The 25094-nt window shown below is 38.8% G+C and overlaps 1 protein-coding gene across 9 annotated transcripts in view; it reads left to right on the plus strand.

Annotated features, from left to right (window-relative positions):
• Positions 1-25094, plus strand: part of ANO5 (anoctamin 5) — a 599368-nt gene that overhangs the window by 340793 nt on the left and 233481 nt on the right. For all 9 annotated transcript variants that reach the window (XM_053720371.1, XM_053720372.1, XM_053720374.1 and 6 more), the window contains 5 exons: positions 9976-10089; positions 20055-20170; positions 20750-20884; positions 21507-21612; positions 23455-23515. In XM_053720371.1, coding sequence (XP_053576346.1) covers positions 9976-10089; positions 20055-20170; positions 20750-20884; positions 21507-21612; positions 23455-23515 — 532 coding nt within the window. The remainder of the gene's footprint in view (positions 1-9975; positions 10090-20054; positions 20171-20749; positions 20885-21506; positions 21613-23454; positions 23516-25094) is intronic.

Here is a 25094-nt window from a genome sequence, read left to right on the forward strand (position 1 = left end):
CCATTTCTTTGGCATCTTGGTTGAAACTTCTGATTCACAAAGCTTATTTTTCGAGGCGGAGCAGTCTCAGAGAATAACGGCTCATTCTACTAGATCAGTTGCCACATCTTGGGTTTTCAAGAATGAAGCTTCAGTTGATAAAATCTGCAAAGCAGCCTCTTGGTCTTCTTTGCATACATTTACTAAATTTTACAATTTTTAAGTTTTGCTTCAGCAGAAGCAGCTTTTGATAGAAAGGTTCTCCAGGCAGCTGTCTCAATTTGATTCTAGTGCCTATGTTAAAGTTGTTTACATTTTTAAGAAAACATAATTATTTTTTCGGATTAAGGGCTCCATGTACTAAGCAGTCAGCGAGCTACCCGCAACAAATCTCGCGCCCAAACTCGCAAACTGATATGTACAAAGCCGTCAATTATGTAAAAACTCGCATCTTTAAAATTGCGAGCGTATTTATCCGCCATACCTCGCTACCTCTCCATTTTTTACTGTAATTAGACACATTTGACCACCAACTCGCCAAAAACGAATGTACTAAAAAATCTATTTGTCCGCTCGCGTCAATTTCCGCTCCCACCTCGTTATTTTTGCCTCGCCACCTTTTAGGTGGCGGGCAAGGTACAAAACAATAGGAAAGTCACTCTAGACGCCAGTCTAGACATATATAAAAGGCAGTAATATCAGCATTGTACTTACATTGTTCATTTCAGCAGCTATGGAGAGAATTCTGTTTTTGTTTATTCTCCGTTTGATGCGAATCCGGGCTAGAAGACAGAATACTGGAAATGTAGCTAATCGATTGGTTAGAAGAAGGAGAGTTCGAGTCCCCCGTGTATTCCTTCCACGGGTTGGTTTGCACGGCCTTTCTGACCGAGAGATCATACAAAGATTCCGGCTTGATCGTGAATCGATATTACACCTGTATCGAGAGATTGAAGATCATTTGGAGCCGATGACTGCTCGTTCACAAGCTATTCCGGGACTTCTCAAACTATTAGCGGCATTGCATTTTTTTGCAACAGGCTCCTTTCAGGCAGTTTCTAGCGTCATTATTGGAATGAGTCAATCTGCTTTTTCACGCCACTTATCCAAAGTAATAGGGGCTATGATGGTTATTTTTCATCGATATGTTTGTTTGCCATCTACCCCTGAAGAATGGCAATCTATCAAGTCAAATTTCTATAGGATGGCTGGGATGCCCAATGTCCTAGGTGCCATAGACTGTACCCATGTTGCTGTAAGACCACTTCAAGCTCGTGAGGAGATCTATAGGAATCGAAAGCATTTCCATTCCTTGAATGTCCAGATGGTCTGTGACCCCAACATGAGGATTATCAGTGTCCGTTCTAACTTTCCTGGCTCCTGTCATGATTCTTACATCTTAAGGCAGACTGGGTTATACCGGAAGTTCGAGGAGGGAAATATGCCTGACGGATGGCTTCTAGGTAAGCATAACTGGCGTCTAATATGTCTCTCATTTCAATGTACCAAAATTGCGCCCAATTTGTCGACTGTAATCTGTATAGTTTAATTGTATTGTATAGTTCTGAATCTTTATAATTATTCTTATATTAATATTTATATTTATTATATCTTCTATTAGGAGATGGAGGGTACTCATGTACAGAATGGCTGTTGACTCCCTATAACAACCCACAGACCAGAAGTCAAGTACGTTTCAATGAAGCTCACCGATCTACCAGGGGGATTATTGAGAGGACTTTCGGTCTTTTGAAAATGCGGTTTCGATGTCTTGATCGTTCTGGTGGTGCTATGCAGTATGCACCAGAGAAAGTTGCCAAAATTATATTGGTTTGCTGCATACTGCACAATATTGCAATTAAAAGAGGCTGTCCATTAGAAGATGAAGATCCAATAGATACTGATGATTTACCAGAAGAAATATGTGTCGAACAAGCTAATAGGCGTGGAAATGCAACAAGGGACATGGTTTCAGAACAATATTTTGTGTTTGAGGATTAAAGTTTCAGTTGATCAATAAAAAACTTTCTTTATTAACTTGTCTCCATTTTTTTTTAAGAGTTAAGGTTATTAAAAATCACTCATGATAAACAGTTAAATACATAACAGTTGTTGCTCTTCAATTATCAAAGGTTTCAAATAAATAAAGTTTATGATCAAAGTTATTACAGACAATATATTATAGGTAATACATTGTCTTTGTGACATCACACTAGTGTCTACAGCTGCTCTCACTCTTTTACATATGTGATTATTGTAATGTAATCCCTCCATAGCTGATGCTAATTCATTGTATTGTGTCATTGAATTGTAGCTGTAACAAGCGACAGTATATTCAACAGTGCTTTATGTTATCAGATTGGATTTTTGAGTTAAAAAAGACTTGCTAATTTTATTTGTTTTATTCTAACCTCTATTTTTAACAGCTACTAGGTTTTCCCATATTCAAATAAATACCTTAAGGGCTTACTCTTAGCACTTATTTTCTTAACCTTTATAATATATTTTTGCATTCAAGATTTGTTAAAAGAATAGTGGCATATAGAAAATAATGGCAAAATAAATTATTTTATTACAAAATTATAATCTTTAAACATTATATATTAACAATTGTAAACCAAAGTAACTTGTTATACATATAAACACATCTGAAAAAAAAGGAAATGTTTAGAAACCAAATAACAATTGTAAACCAAAATAAATTCTAATACATATAAACACATATGAAACAAAGAAAATGTTTAGAAACAAAATAACAATTGTAAACCAAACAACATTTTAATACATATAAACACATCTTAAAAAAATTAAATGTTTAGAAACAAAATAAAAATTGTAAACCAAATTAAATTTTAATACATAAAAACACATCTGAAACAAATAAAAAAATGTTTAGAAACAATAACTATTGTAAACCAAAGTATAAATGTTAATACATACACATCTGAAACGAAGAAAATGTTTAGAAACAAAATAACAATTGTAAACCAAACAACATTTTAATACATATAAACACATCTTAAAAAAATTAAATGTTTAGAAACAAAATAAAAATTGTAAACCAAATTAAATTTTAATACATAAAAACACATCTGAAACAAATAAAAAAATGTTTAGAAACAATAACTATTGTAAACCAAAGTATAAATGTTAATACATACACATCTGAAACAAAGAAAATGTTTAGAAACAAAATAACAATTTTAAAACAAAGTAAATTTTAATACATATCAACACATCTGAAACAAAGAAAATGTATATGAAACAAATATCATTTGTAATAACTATAAACATCGATATTTACAAACCTTCATAAAATACATTAATCTACATATACATTATATTTTTCTCTATTTTTCGGGGATACATATCTGGATCAATGCGCTAATGATTGACATAACGATTAATCACGTCATCGTCAAACATGTCGCGTCCTGAACCTTTTGGTGCTGGAGAATTGGTGATATTAGTTTATGCCATGGATAAATATTTCCCTAAACGGATTGGTGGTGTGAGGGGAGTGAGACAGGAATGCCGAGACAAAATTATATACGAGATGCTGAGAAGAATGCATCGTATTTCAAAAATTAAAAGAACAAGACGACAGTGTCTTAGAAAATATAGTGATTTGAAGAGAAGAGAACCGAAGTACTATAAATCGATTCGAAGATTGATAAGGACATGTAAGTTTCAAAATTATATATGAAATAATTTTTAATAATATAAAAAAAGGGTTTATTTTTGAACTGCGTCATCATTGACGAATCCAGGAAAATAATATTTCCTGACTGATACTTTGACTATATTAGTATATACAATTGCAAAAAGTTACAAAAGTTAGCATGCAGAACTGAGTTAGTAGATTAAAATTTAACTATATAACTATATACACTTAAAAGGTTAGAAAACTTAGCATACAAAAATGAGTTAGTAGAGTAAAATATAACTATATTAGTATATAACATTGAAACATGCAGAACTGAGTTAGTAGAATAAAATATAAATATATTACTATATAACATTGAAACATGTTAGAAAAGTAAGCATGCAGCATAATTATTTCAATTTTTTTTATTAAATTTTTTTCTTATATATATGTTTATAGATATGAGAAGTAGGAGAATGAAGTGTGCACACCCACCACGCTACTTAAGGTCAATGTTGGTGCAAACACCCAGAAGTGAAGCTCTTTCTCCACCTTTGCCAATAACACTATTGGATATTGAATTATCTCCAAATCCATATGCAATTTGTCATAAAGAGACACAGACAGGTAATGACTTATTATTTAAATTTTAAATCATATATTTTAGGTTTTGGCTTAAAAAGTTTTAGCATGCAATATTAATCAAGTTGCTAATTTACTTCTATTATCATTTTTTTCCTCATTTACTTTCTATTTTTATTTGAAAAAGAGGGCATCTAAGCTAAGGAGACAGCCAATTTTTGGTTGAGCACCATGGACAGCACTCTTTGATTGGTTCTGTCCAATTATCAAGTACAACACAGTTGGTTCACCAAAAATGGGCTGGCATCTAAACTTAGATTCTTGCTTTTCAAATAAAGATACAAAAAGAATGAAGTAAAATATAAAGTTTATTTAAATTGCATGCACTATCTGAATCATGAAACTTAGAAATTGGTTTCTATGTCACTTGTAATGATTATTATTATTATTGTTTTAAATAATATATACAAGGTTTTTGATTTAATAGTTTTCTATCTTTGTAATTTCGTTCATAGATATTACCATGGAAGAAATGGAAACTAGTATGGAAATGGAAGAATTTCAAAATCCAGATAGTGTGACAATATTTGAAGCATTAACTTCAGATGATACTCAACCAAGGATAGAAGTTTTACCAACAATGATGGTAGATAAAGGTATGTTTCATACTCAGTAATCTTAAATCTAAGAAAATACAAGTTTTAACTAATACATATATTGTATATTTCAAATAGGAGTTGGCTCAGATGAAAGCTTTAAAGGAGTGGACATAAGTGTAGAAGCTAATATAGTAGATAACGTAGATAACAGCACATCAGGAGGTAATATTTGTGATGAAAAACCCTATCATACATTGAATATGTATATGACAATTGAATTAAATTTTGCTTTTCATTTATTTTTCTACAGATTTATCTTCAACATCAACTATTGAGACTGCAGACAAAAGTACTCAGAGTTGTCTAGAAGATCATGTCAAACAAAAAATTTCTAAAATTAGGGCAACTTTGGCAATGTTAATGGAGCAAGTAGATTTTTTATACCGTAAATATGTCATTTGATTCCATTTTTTGTTTTGTCATGATTAATAACTGAGAAAAAGTTTTTTGTTGAAGAATCAAAAGTGATTAAAATGCTTTTTTGTCAATGTAACGATATATTCGAAATTATTAATGGAAATGTATTTTGCAATTAACTGGACACTGAAGCAAAAATAATCTTTTTGAGAATTAGATATATTGCATGGAATTTCTATCAGCTTTCTTATGTAATACTATGATCAATTCTCAAAAAGAAAATAATGATAAATTTTAAAAAAATTTGAAAGTTGATTAAAATAGCATGCATGCTCTACAAGAATCCTCATTTAAAACAATATGATCAAGATCTCGAAATAGAATATGTCAATAATGACATTTGACATTTAAAAAAAAAATTACAAAAAAAAAATTGAGAGATAAAAGAGATAAAACACACAACATTGAAATTATTCATTTGTAAAGTACTTACCAGTTGCTCTACCAACACCAGTTTGTGGAGTGCTGGTCCTTAGATCCGGAAGTGTGTCCGCCGAGGAAGTTGTGTGTGTAACATTAGATGATGAGCGTATAAATTGTCCATGTGTAAAACTGTCCGAAGGTCTTGAAACAGCTGCACCGGGTGGTCTCGAAACCGCAGAAGAAGAAGTAGAACAAGTGGGCACCTCGTTACTCCTCACAGGCTCTGCTGTTGTTGGCATTGCTTAAAAAAAAAAAAATTAAAAAAAAAATTAGGTTTATTTTTATTTATATTTGAAACTGAAAGTTAAAACTGTTAATAATAATAATTACAGCAGTGAATGCAGGCTCAATCATTAAAGGGACATGCCAACCACCTTTTTTTATGATTTGGAAAGAGAATGCAGTTATAAACATCTTTATAATTTACTTATATTATCTAATTTGTTTTATTCTATAGATATTCTTTGTTGAAAAGCATTTGATTGATGCACAAAGAAGCCTCGTGTGATTGGCTCAACATGTGTATTTATTTTTCTTCAACTAAGAATATCTAGAAAATTGAAGTAATATGTTGTTTAAATTTCAATTCTCTATCCGAATCATTAATAAAAGATTTTGGGTTTAGTGGCCCTTTAAAGGGACATGAAAAAAAATAATTACCTTTACAAATTGCATAAGAAAATGCATTTTTAAAAATATTTAAATGTATTATGTTTTTGCATTCATTGGATTTTTATACTTTGAGGAAAAGCAAATCTATACAGGCACAGTAAATGATCATTGGTTGATGCACATAGATGGTTCATGTGACTGCGTCAACTATGTGCATAGCTATATCTGAAAAATGTATGTTTATAAAGCGGAGAACAATTTTGAAAGATGCTAACAATAATATTCTATAGTGAAATAACGCAACATGGAAGTCAATAGATCAGAAATTTAAGAAGGCATGTGATCTGGGGTTAGTCTCATGATTAATGTCGGACATACAATATTATTTTAATAGTTTCAAATTACATTATTTCTATTGTCATTATCTCTTTAAGGTTTCTATGCAATACTGGTTTGAAAATAAACACATGGGTGTTATCTTTAGGGATCACTATAGTAATAATCAACAAATCTTTAGTTCCGTTAGACCATTAAAAAAAAGGCAGTATAACAATACTATTATTGTACAATCCCTTATACATATATGAGACATAAATGATTACAGTATTTGGGGCCTAAATGGCTTGTACAATCCCTTATACATATATGCGAGATAAATTATTACAGTATTTCGGGCCTAAATGGCTTGTACAATCCCTTATACATATATGCGAGATAAATTATTACAGTATTTGGGGCCTAAATGGCTTGTACAATCCCTTATACATATATGCGACATAAATGATTACAGTATTTGGGGCCTAAATGGCTTGTACAATCCCTTATACATATATGCGACATAAATGATTACAGTATTTGGGGCCTAGATGGCATATAGGATACTGAAGCGTAAGAAGTCAGATAATGTTATTTTAAAGAAATATATATTGGAGACAATAACCTATCATAACTTTAAAAAGAACATTTACGTCAACTATGTTGTACATTTACCTCTTAAATCACTGTCACAATCATCCGTTATGCCAGTGATGATCTCCGGTCCCAGACGCTGAACAAGCTTCTGCTCATAGTCATTGAGGTCTGCCACATATGCTGGTCCACCTCCGGTAGCACGTGCCGAATTTTTCTCTCTGGCCAATTTAGCTTTGGCGAAGCGTTTAATGTCGTTGTAACGCTTCTTCAGCTGATCGACATCCTTTTTTCCTGGACCCTGGGCACTAACAGCGTCGCTGATCCTTTGCCAGATCTGCTTCCTTCTAGAAAAATTTGTCTGTTTGACACGACATCCAAACAAATAATCATAAGAGTCAATAATCATATCAATCAAAACGACGTTTTGCTGATGAGAAAAGTGAGGATTCTTGGATTTTGAAGCGGATTCAGATCCAGATGAAGCCATATCGAAATAGTAAATAAAGATCTCAAAAACGAGCGCTCTGTAATTACTCTCCAAAAATTTTGGAACAATAATAAAGTTGTTTAGAAAACTTGTCCATTTATAGGAGCAAAATTCTATTCCCGCTTCTACTATGACGTTCATGACACCTTACATGTCACGTGTTAACAATTGGCCAGACAATTGAACTGAAAGTTAAGTACATCAGCTTATTCGCGGCGAGCGAGGCGTCAAATTTATCAATATTCCGCCACTGCTCGCGGCGGGCTAGAGGTGTCTATTTGTTGTGGGATTATTAGTACATAGCTACAGCGGACACCATTTCGCCCGCGGCGAGTAACGGCGAGTTTAGCCGCGACTAAAATGACGGATGAATTGACGGCTTAGTACATGGAGCCCTTAATGTCTCTGCGGAAATAGCCGTTTTTATTTTATTCCTCTCCCTCTACCCTCTAGTTACTCGTGGACTTTCACATCTTGGGTATTATATCCCATCAGTAACTAGCTCATGGACTCTCGCCACCTATATGAAAGAGAACCTAATTTATATAAGAACTTACCTGATATCCACGAGACCCACCCATTTTTTGGGGGGTTATGAATTCTTTTGTATAAAGCACATTATTTATCTTGTTCCTCGATTTTATGTTTTAACTTCTTATACATTTCACTAACTTGGCTATACGTTAAACTGAGGTGTATTTATATGCATTTGAGGTTTGGAAAATATTGCCTCCTCCTGTTAGGAATGTATATCCCATCAACTATCTCGTGGACTCTCGCCACCATGACAGAAATTAATTTATCAGGTAAGTTCTCACATAAATTGTTTTTTTTTGTTTTTTTTAACCTCCCTGATCCCTCCCAAACAGCTCCCTAACCCTCCCCCTTAAACTATATCCACCACCTTAGGTACTGGAAGCTATATGCGCAGTACCTATAAAACATTTTTTTGTAAAAAACAAACCACTTTTTCTGTAGTGTAGCTGCCCCATCCCTCCCTTTCCCTTTATTTATTTTTTCTGTAGAGTAGGGCCCTCCCACTCACTCCCCCCTGTGCTACTGGGTTGACCACCCACCAGCAACTATCGTTACAGACGGTGACACACACAGTGTCACCATCTGTAACGATCAGGCAACAAACCTCATATGGAACCGGAACACACATCGCGCTCCGGTTCCATATGCAGCAGATACCTGAAGCTTCAGGAACTTGATGCTTACTTAATAGTCGAGAGCTTCAGGAAGCACCAGCGTTAAGACTTGTATATATACATATTGCGGTACAATGAGCAAAGTGCTGCAAGACATATGCATACGTCAGATTGGGTGAAGGGGTTAAGAGATTTCTCACCAGGAATTCAATTTACACACTAGGACGGCTAGTCAGCAGTCCATGGAAAGTGAAACTGGGAAAAACTAAGATGCTGCTCTCAGTCTATAGTTTAAAGTAATATAAAGTACAACAAACAAAAGTATAACCAAATTCTCATATTTATGCTGTATTGTTGAACACTTTAATCTTAAAGCTGAGGACTTGACCTAGACTTGCCTTGTTGACTCGAGACTTGACATGGACTTGCTTGTCTTTACTCGGGACTTGACTTGGGACTTGCCTGTCTTGACTCGGGATTTAAGTCTTTGTATTGAAGTTCCAAGTCGAGACTTACTTGTGACTTGCAAACCAATTACTTGGTCCCACCTCTGGCTCCTGTAAATATGAACCAATCACTGTTCAACATGTAGTAGTGTCAGGGTTCTGCATTCCATGGTCGCACTTTGCAGCCTTTCCAATAGGAGTGATAACACTGTTATCTTCAGCGTTAAATTTACAGGAAAATCAAATTAAATAATGAAAAGTTTGAAATTTTGAATATATATATATATATATACACACATACATACATACACACACAAACACACATATATCATTTTTTAAAGTTTTTATTTAAATGACCTATATAAACATAGGGAGTACAGCTGATGGCACACTGTTCACATAGATAACATCCTAGGCAACCTATCTATTGGCCGTCATGCTTTTTAGTACTTTCTTCATCCTTGACTATAAACAAGCCACCTTCGTCTAGATGTTCCCTTTTTTTTTTTTTAGCACTGTCAATTCTTATAGACCCATTTCTTATCCACTTTGTCATTTAGCCTCCAGGGCCTATTGCTACTTCACTTTGATTGGTAGTAATACTCGTGTCTACCAGTGGCTTGATGTATTGTTTTATTATAAATATATATTTCAATTTTAGGTGTATTATATTCTCTCACGTTGTCACTATGGAACAGAGGAAGGGAAGAAAAAGTTTGGAATCAAAAGACTTTTAAACAATGCAACATACACAGCTGCCTATCCACTTCATGATGTAGGTACTTTTCTAAGAACGTTATTGCTTACAGAGTCAATAATAATATATCCTTATAGAACTTTTTGCAAAGGAGAATGACATGCCGTAATTGCCTTGCACATATTGTGTTCCTAACTTTCCCGATTGGCTTTTTTGTTTATGGGTAATACCTTCAATACTTTTCCAGTTCTGCATATGTTTGTGTGTGTACATTTGCATTATGTGGAATATGGTGCAAGTTATTAGGCTTTTTTGGAAGCATAATGTTTGAAAGTAATGACCTCACAAGCTCATAGTTTTGACTATTGTCTAATTTTTTTATTTCCATTTAAAGGGAGAGTCCACGGCTTCATTCATTACTATTGGGAATTAAGAACCTGCCCACCAGAAGGAGGCAAAGACACCCCAAAGGCTTACATACCTCCCCCACTTCCCTTATCCCCCAGTAATTCTTTGCCTTTTGTCACAGGAGGATGGCAGAGGAGTGCTGGAGTTTTTGGAGTAGTCTCTTATGGAGGGTAGTACTCTTCGCAATGGGACTGGAGTTTTAAGTAGTCCTGTTAGCCTCTCAGTGAGAGCCTGGTCGAAAGTTAGTCCGGAAATGCAGGGAGAGTCGTTCTGCGAAACCATCACAACTCATATTAACAGCTACATAGGCAATCAGTGTTGACAAGTTTCATTGCCTGCTTTCTACACTCAAGTCCATGTCAGGAACGAGGCTACTAACCTGTCACACTTGAATGGCCGTGTTCCTGTTCCACGGCGTAGATTCTGGTAAGATTGTTTCATTTTCTCCAACATTGGTGTGTCCGGTCCACGGCGTCATCCATAACTTGTGGGAATATTCTCCTCCCCAACAGGAAATGGCAAAGAGCACAGCAAAAGCTGTCCATATAGTCCCTCCCAGGCTCCGCCCCCCCCAGTCATTCTCTTTGCCGCTGAACAAGCAGCATCTCCACGGAGATGGTGAAGAGTATGTGGTGTTTAGTTGTAGTTTTTTATTCTACTATCAAGAGTTTATTTTAAAATAGTGCTGGTATGTACTATTTACTCTGAAACAGAAAAAGATGAAGAGTTCTGTTTGTGAGAGGAGTATGATTTTAGCAGCAGTAACTAAAATCGATTGCTGTTCCCACACAGGACTGTTGAGATGAGAACTTCAGTTGGGGGGAACAGTTTGCAGACTTTTCTGCTTAAGGTATGACTAGCCATATTTCTAACAAGACCGTGTAATGCTGGAAGGCTGTCATTTTCCCCCTCATGGGGATCGGTAAGCCATTTTCTTAGTCTCAAACAGAATAAAGGGCTTAATATGGGCTATAAAACTGGTAGAAACTTTTATGGGCTAGATCGATTGCTTTATTTAGGCATTTTATACAGTTTGATGTTGAAATTCACACTTTATAACTTTGGGGAACGTTTTTTTACGTCAGGCACTGGTTTAGACACCTTCCCAGTCAGGAAGGGCCTTCTCTGTAGTAGGCAGAGCCTCATTTTCGCGCCATTACTGCGCAGTTACTTTTGAGAGCAGTACATGCAGCTGCATGTGTGTGGATCTGGAATTAGTTGAAAAGGTTCCTAGAAGGCTTCATTTGGTATCGTATACTCCCCTGGGTTTGGTGAAGTCGCAGCAAAGGCTGGGGCTGGGACTGTAAGGGGGTTAAAACTGTAAACGGCTCCGGTTTCCACATTTTAAGGGTTAACAGCCTGAAATGTGGGGTGCAATGCTTTGAATGCTTTAAGAGACTGTGGTGAAAATTTGGTTAAAATTGAACAATTCCTTCATAGTTTTTCACATATTCAGTAATAAAGTGTGCCCTGTTTAAAATTTAAAGAGACAGTAACGATTATCAGATAGACTATGTTCTGTATGTATGGAAGCCAATGTGTCTCCCCCTTCAAATATGTGTGATAATTGTGCCATAGCGTCCAAACAAAGTAAGGACAGTACTGCCACAGATAGTAAGGTTGCCCAAGATGATTCATCAGATGAAGGGAGTAGACATAGTTCTACATCATCTCCTTCTGTGTCTACACCAGTTTTGCCCACGCAGGAGACCCCTAGTACTTCTAGCGCGCCAATGCTTGTTACTATGCAACAATTGACGGCAGTAATGGATAACTCCATAGCAAATATTTTATCCAAAATGCCAGCATTTCAGAGAGAGCGTGATTGCTCTGTTTTAAACACTGTAGAGCAGGAGGGCACTGATGATAATTGCTCTGTCATACCCTCACACCAATCTGAAGTGGCCATGAGGGAGGTTTTGTCAGATGGGGAAATTTCTGATTCAGGTAGAATTTTTCAACAGGCAGAACCTGATGTTGTGACATTTAAATTAGAGCATCTCCGCGCACTACTTAAGGAGGTGCTATCTACTCTGGATGATTGTGACAACCTGGTCATTCCAGAAAGATTGTGCAAGATGGACAAGTTCCTAGAGGTCCCGGTGCACCCTGACGCTTTTCCAATACCCAAGCAGGTGGCGGACATAGTGAATAAGGAGTGGGAGAAGCCCGGCATACCTTTTGTCCCTCCTCCTATATTTAAGAAATTATTTCCTATGGTCGACCCCAGAAAAGACTTATGGCAAACAGTCCCTAAGGTCGAGGGGGCGGTTTCTACACTAGCCAAACGCACAACCATTCCTATTGAGGACAATTGTGCTTTCAAAGATCCTATGGATAAAAAATTGGAGGGTTTGCTTAAAAAGATTTTTTGTACAGCAAGGTTACCTCCTTCAACCTATTTCGTGTATTATTCCTGTCACTACAGCAGCGTGGTTCTGGTTCGAAGAACTAGAAAAATCGCTCAGTAGAGAGACTCCGTATGAGGAGGTTATGGACAGAATTCACGCACTTAAGTTAGCTAATTCCTTTATTTTAGATGCCGCTTTGCAGTTAGCTAGATTAGCGGCGAAAAATTCAGGGTTTGCAATTGTGGCGCGCAGAGCGCTCTGGCTAAAGTCTTGGTCAGCGGATGTATCTTCCAAGACAAAATTGCTTAATATCCCTTTCAAAGGTAAGACCCTCTTTGGGCCAGAATTGAAAGAGATTATTTCAGACATCACTGGGGGTAAGGGCCATGCCCTCCCACAAGATAGGCCTTTCAAGAATAAGTCCAATTTTCGTTCCTTTCGCAATTTCAGGAACGGACCGGCCTCCAACTCTGCAGCCTCTAGACAAGAGGGTAATGCTTCCCAGACCAAACCAGCTTGGAAACCGATGCAAGGCTGGAACAAGGGTAAACAGGCCAAGAAACCTGCTGCTGCTACCAAAACAGCATGAAGGGGTAGCCCCCGATCCGGGACCGGATCTAGTAGGGGGCAGACTTTCTCTCTTTGCTCAGGCTTGGGCAAGAGATGTTCAGGATCCCTGGGCACTACCCCCAAGGGGAAGGTTCCACATCTCTTGTTTATCTTCAAACCAAATAAAGAGACAGGCATTCTTACATTGTGTAGAGGACCTGTTAAAAATGGGAGTGATATACCCAGTTCCAACTGTGGAACAAGGACTGGGGTTTTACTCAAATCTGTTTGTAGTTCCCAAAAAAGAGGGAACCTTCAGACCAATTCTGGATTTAAAGATTCTAAACAAATTTCTCAGAGTGCCATCGTTCAAAATGGAAACTATTCGAACGATTTTACCTACAATCCAGGAGGGTCAATTCATGACTACCGTGGATCTAAAGGATGCGTATCTACATATTCCTATCCACAAAGATCATCATCAGTTCCTAAGGTTCGCCTTTCTGGACACACATTACCAGTTTGTGGCTCTCCCATTCGGGCTAGCCACTGCTCCAAGAATTTTCACAAAGGTGCTCGGGTCCCTTCTAGCGGTTCTAAGACCAAGGGGTATTGCAGTGGCACCTTATTTAGACGACATTCTGATACAAGCGTTGTCTCTTTCAAAGGCAAAGGCTCACACAGACATCGTTCTGGCCTTTCTCAGATCTCACGGGTGGAAGGTGAACATAGAAACAAGTTCCCTGTCTCCGTCGACAAGAGTTCCTTTCTTGGGGACAATAATAGATTCTTCAGAAATGAAGATTTTCCTGACAGATGTCAGAAAGTCAAAGCTTCTAAACGCTTGTCAAGTTCTTCACTCTGTTCTACGGCCTTCCATAGCTCAGTGCATGGAAGTAGTAGGGTTGATGGTTGCAGCAATGGACATAGTTCCTTTTGCGCGAATTCATCTAAGACCATTACAACTGTGCATGCTCAAACAGTGGAATGGGGACTATACAGACTTGTCTCCAGTGATTCAAGTAGATCAGAAGACCAGAGACTCACTCCGTTGGTGGCTGACCCAGGATCACCTGTCCCAGGGAATGAGCTTCCGCAGACCAGAGTGGGTCATCGTCACGACCGACGCCAGTCTATTAGGCTGGGGCGCGGTCTGGGATTCCCTGAAAGCTCAGGGTCTATGGACTCGGGAAGAGTCTCTTCTCCCGATAAACATTCTGGAACTGAGAGCGATATTCAATACTCTCAGGGCTTGGCCTCAACTAGCAAAGGCCAGATTCATAAGATTCCAATCAGACAACATGATGACTGTTGCTTACATCAATCTTCAGGGGGGAACAAGGAGTTCCCTGGCGATGAGAGAGGTGACCAAAATCATCAAATGGGCGGAGGATCACTCCTGCCACCTATCTGCGATCCGCATCCCAGGAGTGGAAAACTGGCAGGCGGATTACCTGAGTCGTCAGACCTTCCATCCGGGGGAGTGGGAACTCTACCCGGAGGTATTTGCCCAATTGACCCAATTATGGGGCATTCCAGACATGGATCTGATGGCGTCTTGTCAGAACTTCAAGGTTCCTTGCTACGGGTCCAGATCCAGGGATCCCAAGGCGACTCTAGTGGATGCATTAGTGGCGCCTTGGGCCTTCAACCTAGCTTATGCGTTTCCACCGTTCCCTCTCATTCCCAGGCTGGTAGCGTGGCCACGCAGGACTTGGTATGCAGACCTGGTGAATATGTCATCGGCTCCACCATGGAAGCTACCTTTTAGACAGGATCTTCTAGTACAAGGTCCATTCGAACATCCAAATCTAGTTTCTCTCCAGCTGACGGCTTGGAAATTGAACGCTTGATTTTATCTAAGCGTGGGTTTTCAGATTCTGTGATAGATACTCTGGTACAAGCCAGAAAACCTGTGACTAGAAAGATTTACCAGAAAATATGGAAAAGATATATCTGTTGGTGTGAATCCAAGGGATTCTCATGGAGTAAGATTAAAATTCCTAGGATCCTTTCCTTTCTCCAAGAAGGTTTGGATAAGGGATTGTCAGTGAGTTCTCTAAAAGGACAGATTTCTGCTTTATCTGTCTTGTTACACAAACGACTGGCAGCTGTGCCAGATGTTCAAGCTTTTGTTCAGGCTTTGGTTAGGATCAAGCCTGGTTACAGACCTTTGACTCCTCCCTGGAGTCTAAATTTAGTTCTTTCAGTTCTTCAAGGGGTTCCGTTTGAACCTTTACAATCCATAGATATCAAGCTGTTATCTTGGAAAGTCCTGTTTTTGGTTGCTATTTCTTCTGCTAGAAGAGTTTCTGAATTATCTGCTCTGCAGTGTAATCCGCCCTATCTGGTGTTTCATTCAGATAAGGTTGTTTTGCGTACTAAACCTGGTTTCCTTCCAAAAGTTGTTTCCAACAAGAATATTAACCAGAAAATAGTTGTGCCTTCTTTGTGCCCGAATCCAGTTTCAAAGAAGGAACGTTTGTTACATAATTTAGATATAGTCCGTGCTTTAAAGTTCTATTTAGAAGCAACAAAGGATTTCAGACAAACGTCTTCTCTGTTTGTCGTTTATTCTGGCAAGAGGAGAGGTCAAAAAGCTACTGCTACCCCTCTTTCCTTTTGGCTGAAAAGCATCATCCGATTGGCTTACGAGACTGCCGGACGGCAGCCTCCCGAACGAATCACAGCTCACTCTACTAGGGCTGTGGCTTCCTCATGGGCCTTTAAGAACGAGGCTTCTGTTGATCAGATATGTAAGGCAGCGACTTGGTCTTCTCTGCACACTTTTGCCAAATTCTACAAATTTGATACTTTTGCTTCTTCGGAGGCTATTTTTGGGAGAAAGGTTTTGCAAGCCGTGGTGCCTTCTGTTTAGGTAACCTGATTGGCTCCCTCCCTTCATCCGTGTCCTAAAGCTTTGGTATTGGTTCCCACAAGTTATGGATGACGCCGTGGACCGGACACACCAATGTTGGAGAAAACAGAATTTATGCTTACCTGATAAATTACTTTCTCCAACGGTGTGTCCGGTCCACGGCCCGCCCTGTTTTTTTAATCAGGTTTGATAAATTTCTTTCTTTAACTACAGTCACCACGGCACCCTATAGTTTCTCCTTTTTTTCTCCTGTCCGTCGGTCGAATGACTGGGGGGGCGGAGCCTGGGAGGGACTATATGGACAGCTTTTGCTGTGCTCTTTGCCATTTCCTGTTGGGGAGGAGAATATTCCCACAAGTTATGGATGACGCCGTGGACCGGACACACCGTTGGAGAAAGTAATTTATCAGGTAAGCATAAATTCTGTTTTGTATTAATAATGATAACATAGAAGACAGGGTCACAGTGTGGCTCCTTTCTATCTTTACAGAATCAAGGGTTAATATTCCTGGTAGGGGGATTATTGAACAGTGGGGGTTTACACATGATATTGTTTATTGTGTCATTGCTGCGTTATGTGCGAGATGAGGCTCTGGCAATGTATGAAATTTTCAGGTTACTTGCGGGAATCTTGCACGGCCATTTTTTGACGTGTTTTCCCTAGTGCAGGGGCGGTCCTGCCAGGCATTCCATGTGACTGGGTGTGTCCATCTATCCTCTGCTGATCTGTGGTGCATGAGACGTAACGGTTTCTATAGTCCGGGTCCTAGGATGTGGTAAGTGCCCCGTCCCTTGATGGTATAAAGGTGCCTTTTTGTAAATTAAGTAGCCTCCCCTAAAGCGCTAGCGATCAAGGACTCTGACGCGTTAGAGGCTCTCCCTCCTTAACAAAGTCTCATTCCTGTGTTTATTGTGAGGAGGTTCTGGTAGATCAGCCTGCTCAACTATGTTCCACATGCCTTGATAATGTTACATCTAAAAGTAAAAGGATGTCTAGTACTACTGAGCCGTCCACCTCTGAGGGTTCTTCGTCCCCGGAGGTGCGTTCCCTACATTCATCTCCGATTGCACATGCAGCACCCGGGGTCCGACCATTACTCCTTTGGGAGAGATTTGTTGGCTGCCAGATTTAGCGGACCAACTGGAATCAGCGGTTTCCAAAGTGTTCCATCTAAGCGCAAGCATAGGGTTCATCATAGCGGCCCGGCCCAGGGTTTGTCTATGCTGATGGAAGATCCAGAGGCTCTATACAATGACAAGGCCCACTCCGACTCTTTGGAAGAGGCCCTTTCTGGGTCGGAGTCTTTGTCATCTAAATCTGTGGCGGAGGAGCCTGGTTATAGGTTTAGGATGTAGAATTTGCACTTTCTGCTACTGCAAGTGCTTGCTACTCTGGAGGTTCCGGAACCTAAGATACCGTAGGAACCTGCGATTCCTAAGCTTGACAAGGTATACGAGGACAGAGTAGTACCTCAGTCTTTCCCGGTTCCCGTTAAGATGGCAAATATTATTAAGAATGAATGGGAGCGATTGGGTTCGTCCTTTTCCCCTTCTTCTTCCTTTAAAAAACTGTTCCCCATTCTGGACTCTCAGCTTGAGCTGTGGGGGACTATCCCTAAGGTGGATGGGGCTATCTACCCTCGCAAAGCGAATGACTGTTCCCCTCGAGGATAGTTAATCGTTTAACGAGCCCATGGATAAAAAGCTGGAAAACATGTTGAGAAGTTGTGATGCCAATATGCAAATTATTCGCCTGAATGCTAAGGTGTCAGGTTTTCTGATTTGGCGCGCAGGGCTCTGTGACTAAAATCTTGGTCTGCGGACATGACCTCTAAATCAAGGCTGTTGTCCCTGCCTCTTCAAGGGAAGATCCTGTTCGGTCCACGATTGGATTCGATCATATCCACAATTACGGGAGGCAAGGGAGCTTTCCTACCACAGGATAAGAAGGCTAAGCCTAAGGGATATACTTTTCGTCCCTTTAGTGCGGACAAGGCCCAATGCCAGCAACCCACCGCGAAAGCGGACCAGTCCAAAAGATCTTGGAAGCCGGCACAATCTTGGAACAAGTCTAAGCAGAGCAAGAAGCTTGCAGAGACAAAATCAGCATGAAGGGGGCAGATTATCTCTATTCTCAGACGCATGGTTGCAGTACGTTTAGGACCTTTGGTTCTAGAAGTGGTCTCCCAGGGCTACAGAATAGGGTTCAAATCCCATCCGCCCGAGGGCAGATTCCTCCTGTCAAACCTATCTTCAAAACCAGAGAAGACAGAGGCCTTTCTAGAGTGCGTGAGAGATCTTGCCTCTCTCAGGGTTATCGTACCAGTACCCCTAGCAGAAAGGGGTCTAGAGTACTATTCCAACCTTTTTGTGGTTCCAAAGAAGGAGGGCACGTTCTGCCCTATTCTGGACCTAAAGTGTTTAAACAAGTTTCTGAGTGATCCATCGTTCAAAATGGAAACTATCAGATCTATTCTGCCTCTAGTTTAAGAGGGACAGTTCATGACAACTGTAGACTTGAAGGACGCTTAACTTCATGTGCCAATTCACAGGGACCACTTCAGGTTCCTAAGATTTGCTTTTCTGGACCAAAACTTCCAGTTTGTGGCCCTTCCTTTTGGTCTGGCGACGGCTCCGAGAGTCTTCACGAAGGTCCTGGGGGCGCTGCTTGCAGTGGCCAGATCCAAGGGCATTGCGGTGGTACCTTACCTGGATGACATCCTAGTCCAGGTGCCGTCATTCAGCCTGGCAGAGGATCATTCGAGGGCCCTTCTTCTTCTGCTCCAATCTCACGGTTGGAAGATCAACTCAGGAAAGAGTTCCCTGGTTCCCAGCAACAGGGTGTAGTTCCTAGGAACGATAATAGACTCTGTCCATGAAGATATTTCTCACAGATCAGTGGCGCATGAAGCTTGCCCTGCAGTCCTCCACAAGCCCGTTGGTGGCTCAATGTATGGAAGTGATAGGTATTATGGTGTCAAGCATAGATGTCATACCATTTGCCAGGTTCCATATCACACCTCTTCAATTGTGCATGTTGAGACAGTGGAACGGCGATCATTCGGGTCTATCACAGCAGATATACATGGATGCTCGGACTCAGAACTCCCTCTCTTGGTGGATTCGTCCGAAGCAACTGTCCATGGGGACATCCTTCTTGAGACCGTCCTGGGAGATTGTGACCATGGACGCTAGTCTGGCAGGATGGGGAGCTGTTTGGGGTGCCAGGATGGAACAAGGAAAGTGGTCCAGGGAGGAGTCTCTCCTTCCGATCAACATCCTGGAACTACGATAAAACTATGGTCAGTTTTATCAGATTCCAGACCGACAACATTACCTCGGTGGCTTACATCAACCATCAAGGAGGTATGAGGAGCTTCCTCGTGATGAGGGAGGTGTCTCGGATCCTGGAGTGGGCGGAGTCCCACGACTGCTAGCTCTCAGCGATTCACATTCCGGGTGTGGACAACTGGGAAGCGGATTTTAAGAACTTGGGTATATGTTACCAATAGTAATGAATGAAGCCGTGGACTCTTCTCCCCTTTAGATGGAAAATATAAATTATGCTTACCTGATAATTTAATTTCCATCGAGGGGAGGAGAGTCCAGGGCTCCCACCCGTATCTCCGTGAGGCGGACCTAAATTTCATCTTCTTCTGGCACCATTCATACCCTGATAGTTCTCCTACTGTCTTTGCCTCCTCCTGGTGGCCAGGTTTTTAATTCCCAATAGTAATGCATGAAGCCGTGGACTCTCCTCCCCTCAATGGAAATTAAATTATCAGGTAAGCATACTTTGTTTTTGCAATAGTAACATTCTATTATGATTTTTTTTTTTTACTTGCTGATATATTCAGTGCCAGTATTGGAAGAAAGCGAGGGATGAAAAATGTGAAAGTGAGAGGTTCACCTTATATATGCAGTGGGCAAGGTTTGCACAATTCTACAAAGAGCAACCCTTGGACCTTATTAGGTGAGTCCTGAGGGCTATTATTGAAATGACATTAAATGAAAAGGACAATATAAGTGTATGAACATGATTTGTTCTGTTTTTCTTGAAGGTTATTTAGCATTTCCTTGTAAATTTTTATGTGAATGTGTCCACAAAGCCTTTAGTAGCAAGTTCCTTTATTAATACTAAAAAAAAAATCATTGAGTGTCATTGACTTGATTGTGTGATCTTGAATTTTCAGATTTTGATTGAGCATGGTGATAGGTACGTAGTACTTAAAATCAGTGGTGCACGTGTCAGTCTTAAAGGGACGTGTGCTGTTAACTTGTGTTTCCAATAACTTGTTATACAAGCTGTGGAGTATAAAGCGTATGAGAAATTGCTTATTTATGTTTATTTTTAGGGGCAGAGATAGAAATAGTTTTAATGCTAAAACCATACACATTGCTGTTTTATTCATGGACCTAAGGTATTTTAAGAAAAGTTGATAAATGTTTGCATCTTTGTTAGATAACAGTATCTCTCAATATCATTATTGCCTTTTTGATAATTAAGACCTTGTGTCACATGGTGCAATTTTTTTCCCTTCTATCTGTTTAGAAAATACTACGGAGAGAAGATTGGTATTTATTTTGCTTGGCTGGGTTTCTATACGGAAATGTTATTTTTGGCTGCAATTGTTGGCCTCATATGTTTCCTCTACGGTTTGATAACAATGGATGATAGCAACAGTAGGTAAGATGTTTAATTATACTGCTTTGTAAGCACATATTACATTGCTATTTTATAAAATGTTTGCATTAAGGGGACATTCTGGTGTAAAACTCAATGTTTTGTTTTCTTCTGCAAAGAGGTTAAATACACAGTCAAGTTTGCACTCCTTTGTCTCTTCAGATGGGGACATGGCTGTTAAACAAATGGGAGGGCTGCATATGCTCTAAACCCGATATCCTCAAAATTGGCCTTTCAGAGGTTTTGGAACTACATTCCTGGCTGAGCATCATGGGAAATGTAGTTCCAAAACCTCTGGAGGGCCAATTTTGAGTGTGTCTGCTCTAAACACTGGCGGTATGCACCATTTTGAGTTAAACACATCCATAAGAAGAAAATGTATTTAAAAATTAAAATTCTCTAACAAAATTTACACTTGAATGTTTACACTTGATTGTCCCTTTTAATGAATAAATACATTTCTCTGAGACTTGTTAAAGCAAGAAACTTTGTTTTTGAGTTAGTGGCATAATTAAGTTGGTATTTATTTTAAGGTGGTAATTTTAGAAATACTATAGGGGACGGTGGGATACATAACATAAGAGAGAAAAATATATTTATTATATTTTTTTTTCTTTCTCTGCAGCAAACAAATTTGTGATCCAGAAATTGGGGGACAGATTATTATGTGTCCTCTCTGTGATAAGAGATGTGAATTTTGGAGGCTAAATACTACTTGTGAGCCGTCACGGGTGAGTGAGGAAAGCAAAAATAATAATCATTTTATATTCTATATAAATGTTAGGAAACATTGAGATAGATCAAAATGTAATTTACAATCGGAGTATTAGGGCTCCATGTACTAAGCCGTCAATTCATCCGTCATTGTAGACGCGGATAAACTCGCCGTTACTCGCCGCGGGCGAAATGGTGTCCGCTGTCGCTATGTACTAATATTCCCCCAATAAATAGACAAGTCTAGCCCGCCGCGAGCAGTTGCGGATTGTTGATAAATTTGACGCCTCGCTCGCCGCGACTAAGCTGATGGTACTTAACTTTCAGTTGAATTGTCTGGCCAATTATTAACACGTGACATGCAAGGTGTCACGAACATCATAGTAGTCGCGGGAATAGAATTTTGCTCCTATAAAAGTTCAACTTATCTAAACAACTTTATTATTGTTCAAAATTTTTTGAAGAGTGATAACAGAGCGTTATTTTTGTAATATTTATTTACAATTTGGATATGGCTTCATCTGGATCTGATAATATATAAATATTAATATAAAAATAATTATAAAGATTGACAACTAACAATACAAATTTAAATAGATTACTCTTTAATTACAGTCGACAAATTGGGCGCAATTTATGTACATGGAAATGAGAGACAAATTAGACGCCAGTTATGCTGTAAGTACAATGCTGATATTACTGCCTTTTATATATGTCTAGACTGGCGTCTAGATTGACTTTCCTATTGTTTTGTACCTTGCCCGCCACCTAAAAGGTGGCGAGGCAAAAATAGCGAGGTGGGAGCGGAAATTGTAGCGAGCGGACAAATAGATTTTTTAGTACATTCGTTTTTTGGCGAGTTGGTGGTCAAATGTGTCTAATTACAGTGAAAAATGGAGCGGTAGCGAGGTTTGGCGGATAAGTACGCTCGCAATTTTAAAGATGCGAGTTTTAACATAATTGACGGCTTTGTACATATCAGTTTGCGAGTTTTGACGCGAGATTTGTTGCGGGTAGCTCGCTGACTGCTTAGTACATGGAGCCCTAAATGTTTATAAGGAACCTGAAATTACAATAAAATGTTTGCAAAAGGCTTAAATGTTAATCCACATTATATAGTGTTAAACATAATTCTGTTCTTAGAAAGTCCCATACATCCTCCCATAAGAATTTTCATCAACAAAATAATACTCCCGCCTAAGGGCCAGATTATAAGTGGAGCAGTATTTAACGTTCCCACTAGAAGTAAGCTTTTTGTTTGTGTCGGGTTGCGCTCGTATTTTAAGTTGAAAGTAAACAGTTTTTTGCTTTTGTGCAAACCCGGCGAGCGTAAAATGCTGAACTTACAATATCGTGCACTCGATAACCTGTTGCCCAATTTATCTACTTAACACACACACACACATACATATACATACATATCCATAATTAGACATGTATATATATCTTTAGGTTAAAGCCCTTTGCAGACTTTTTTTTTTTTTTTCTGAGATCTCTTATTTTTGAACCCTTGCAACTTTTTTATACAAGATATTTTTTTATTATTTTTTTAGTAGTGTTAATGAGTGTAACTGTACTCTGTAATGTATGTAATAATCAACCAGAGCTCTTAGAACGCGTTATCCAGTTGCACGTTAAATTCAATAGCGCTCAAGTAATCACGTTTACTTTCAACTCTTAATACGAGTGGAAAACCCGACGTGCGCAATCACCCACGAAAAACCAAATTTCGCTTACACGTAGCTGTTAGCGCTTCACTCGTAATCTAGCCCTAAATAACATCTTTTTCAGTCCATTGAAGCAAATATACTGCATTTGTTTTGTATATGTTTTACTAATTTATTGCTTTTTTGGTGCAGTATTCACATTTATTTGACAACGTGGCCACACTGTTTTTTGCAATATTTATGGGAATATGGGGTGAGTATTTTAAACATCTATATTTTTTTAGATTTAAGATACATATAATTTGTAGTGCTTAAGTTTTGTTTAATACTTGCATCCAGTTTATATAGAAAATTAATTAAAAAATATATATATACATATTTCTCTTGTAAGGTGTATCCAGTCCACGGGTTCATCCTTTACTTGTGGGATATTCTCCTTCCTAACAAGAAGTGGCAAAGAGAGCACACAGCAGAGCTGTCCATATAGCTCCCCCTCTAGCTCCACCCCCCCAGTCATTCTCTTTGATTTGTAGTTTTTTGTTCTACAAGCAAAAGTTTATTTTAAATGGTACCGGTTTGTACTATTTACTCTCCAGCAGAAAAGAGATGAAGATTTCTGCAGGGAGGAAGATGATTTTAGCATGTTGTAACTAAAATCAAGTTTTCTCTGTGAAAAAAATCACAGCCTGATGAAACAGACAGCAGTCTGAGAAACGCGTTGCTTGTTCTTTTAATATCTAGTGTCATGAGACACTGAGATTTTTATTTTATTAATAAAATTTGGTTTTATGTAAACCTCTTTGTGAGAGTCTGAGCTCTGTCAGTCCGGCAAGACATTGGAGAAACCAGTTTCCTTGCAGTGTCAGTGAGCTGGGACACTGTGAGATCCCAGTCTGTTTGATTTAGCACAATTGGGTGCTGCTCCACTTGTGAGTACCTTTTTGATTACCTATCAAATCTCTTTCACCAACTGTATTACACTAGGAGGCGCCTTTGTCTTTTTGTGATTTTTTTCACAGAGAAAACTTGCTCTTAGATCCTGATTTCCCTGACAAAGCAGCTGACTCCAGTCATCATCTGTGTTCCTGATCATTGATCATCCTGGTATTTGATCACATTCATCATTTGGGACTATACCCACCCCAATTGGGACATTTACCATCTATATAACATTGCAGAAGAAGACAGCATTTCCAGATAAGAACCTTTCAGGAATTTCTTATTACTGTATTTGTTATTATTTGTGTTGTATCCTATGTTTCTCATAGTCCCATATTTATAAGAATTGTTTCACTTTTGTTTACATTATTCCGTATAGTATATTTTATTATAGTTATTATATGTAATATCTTGTTCTCTTCTCTCTTAGCCTATTTACATAATAATCATATAAGGTCCTGTGCGCCCCCTAGTAGTAACACACCCTTAGTGTTACTGATTGTTTCTTGTAACTAAAATCCACTGCTGTTCCCACAAAGGACTGAGGAGTACAAGAAAACTTCAGTTGGGGGGAACGGTTTGCAGGTTAGGCTGCAATAAGGTATGTTCAGTCATTTATTTCTAGACAAGACTGTGTTAATGCTAGAAAAGGACTGATAAGATCCCCATGAGGGAAGGGTAAGCTTTATTCAGAGACTAAGTATGGAATTGCAAGCTTACATAATAGGGCTAATTTATGCTGGTTGACACTATTTTATGGCAAACAGTTTTTACTGATAAATATCGTTTTTTGAGACACTTTGAAGGTTCCTTTGGGTTTCTTTCAGGGGTTGTTACCCACATGGCTGTTATTTTAACACTTAGGAGTGTTTCTTTAGGCCTCACAGCACCGG

This window comes from Bombina bombina, chromosome 7 (assembly GCF_027579735.1).
Source record: "Bombina bombina isolate aBomBom1 chromosome 7, aBomBom1.pri, whole genome shotgun sequence".
Lineage (NCBI taxonomy): Eukaryota > Metazoa > Chordata > Amphibia > Anura > Bombinatoridae > Bombina > Bombina bombina.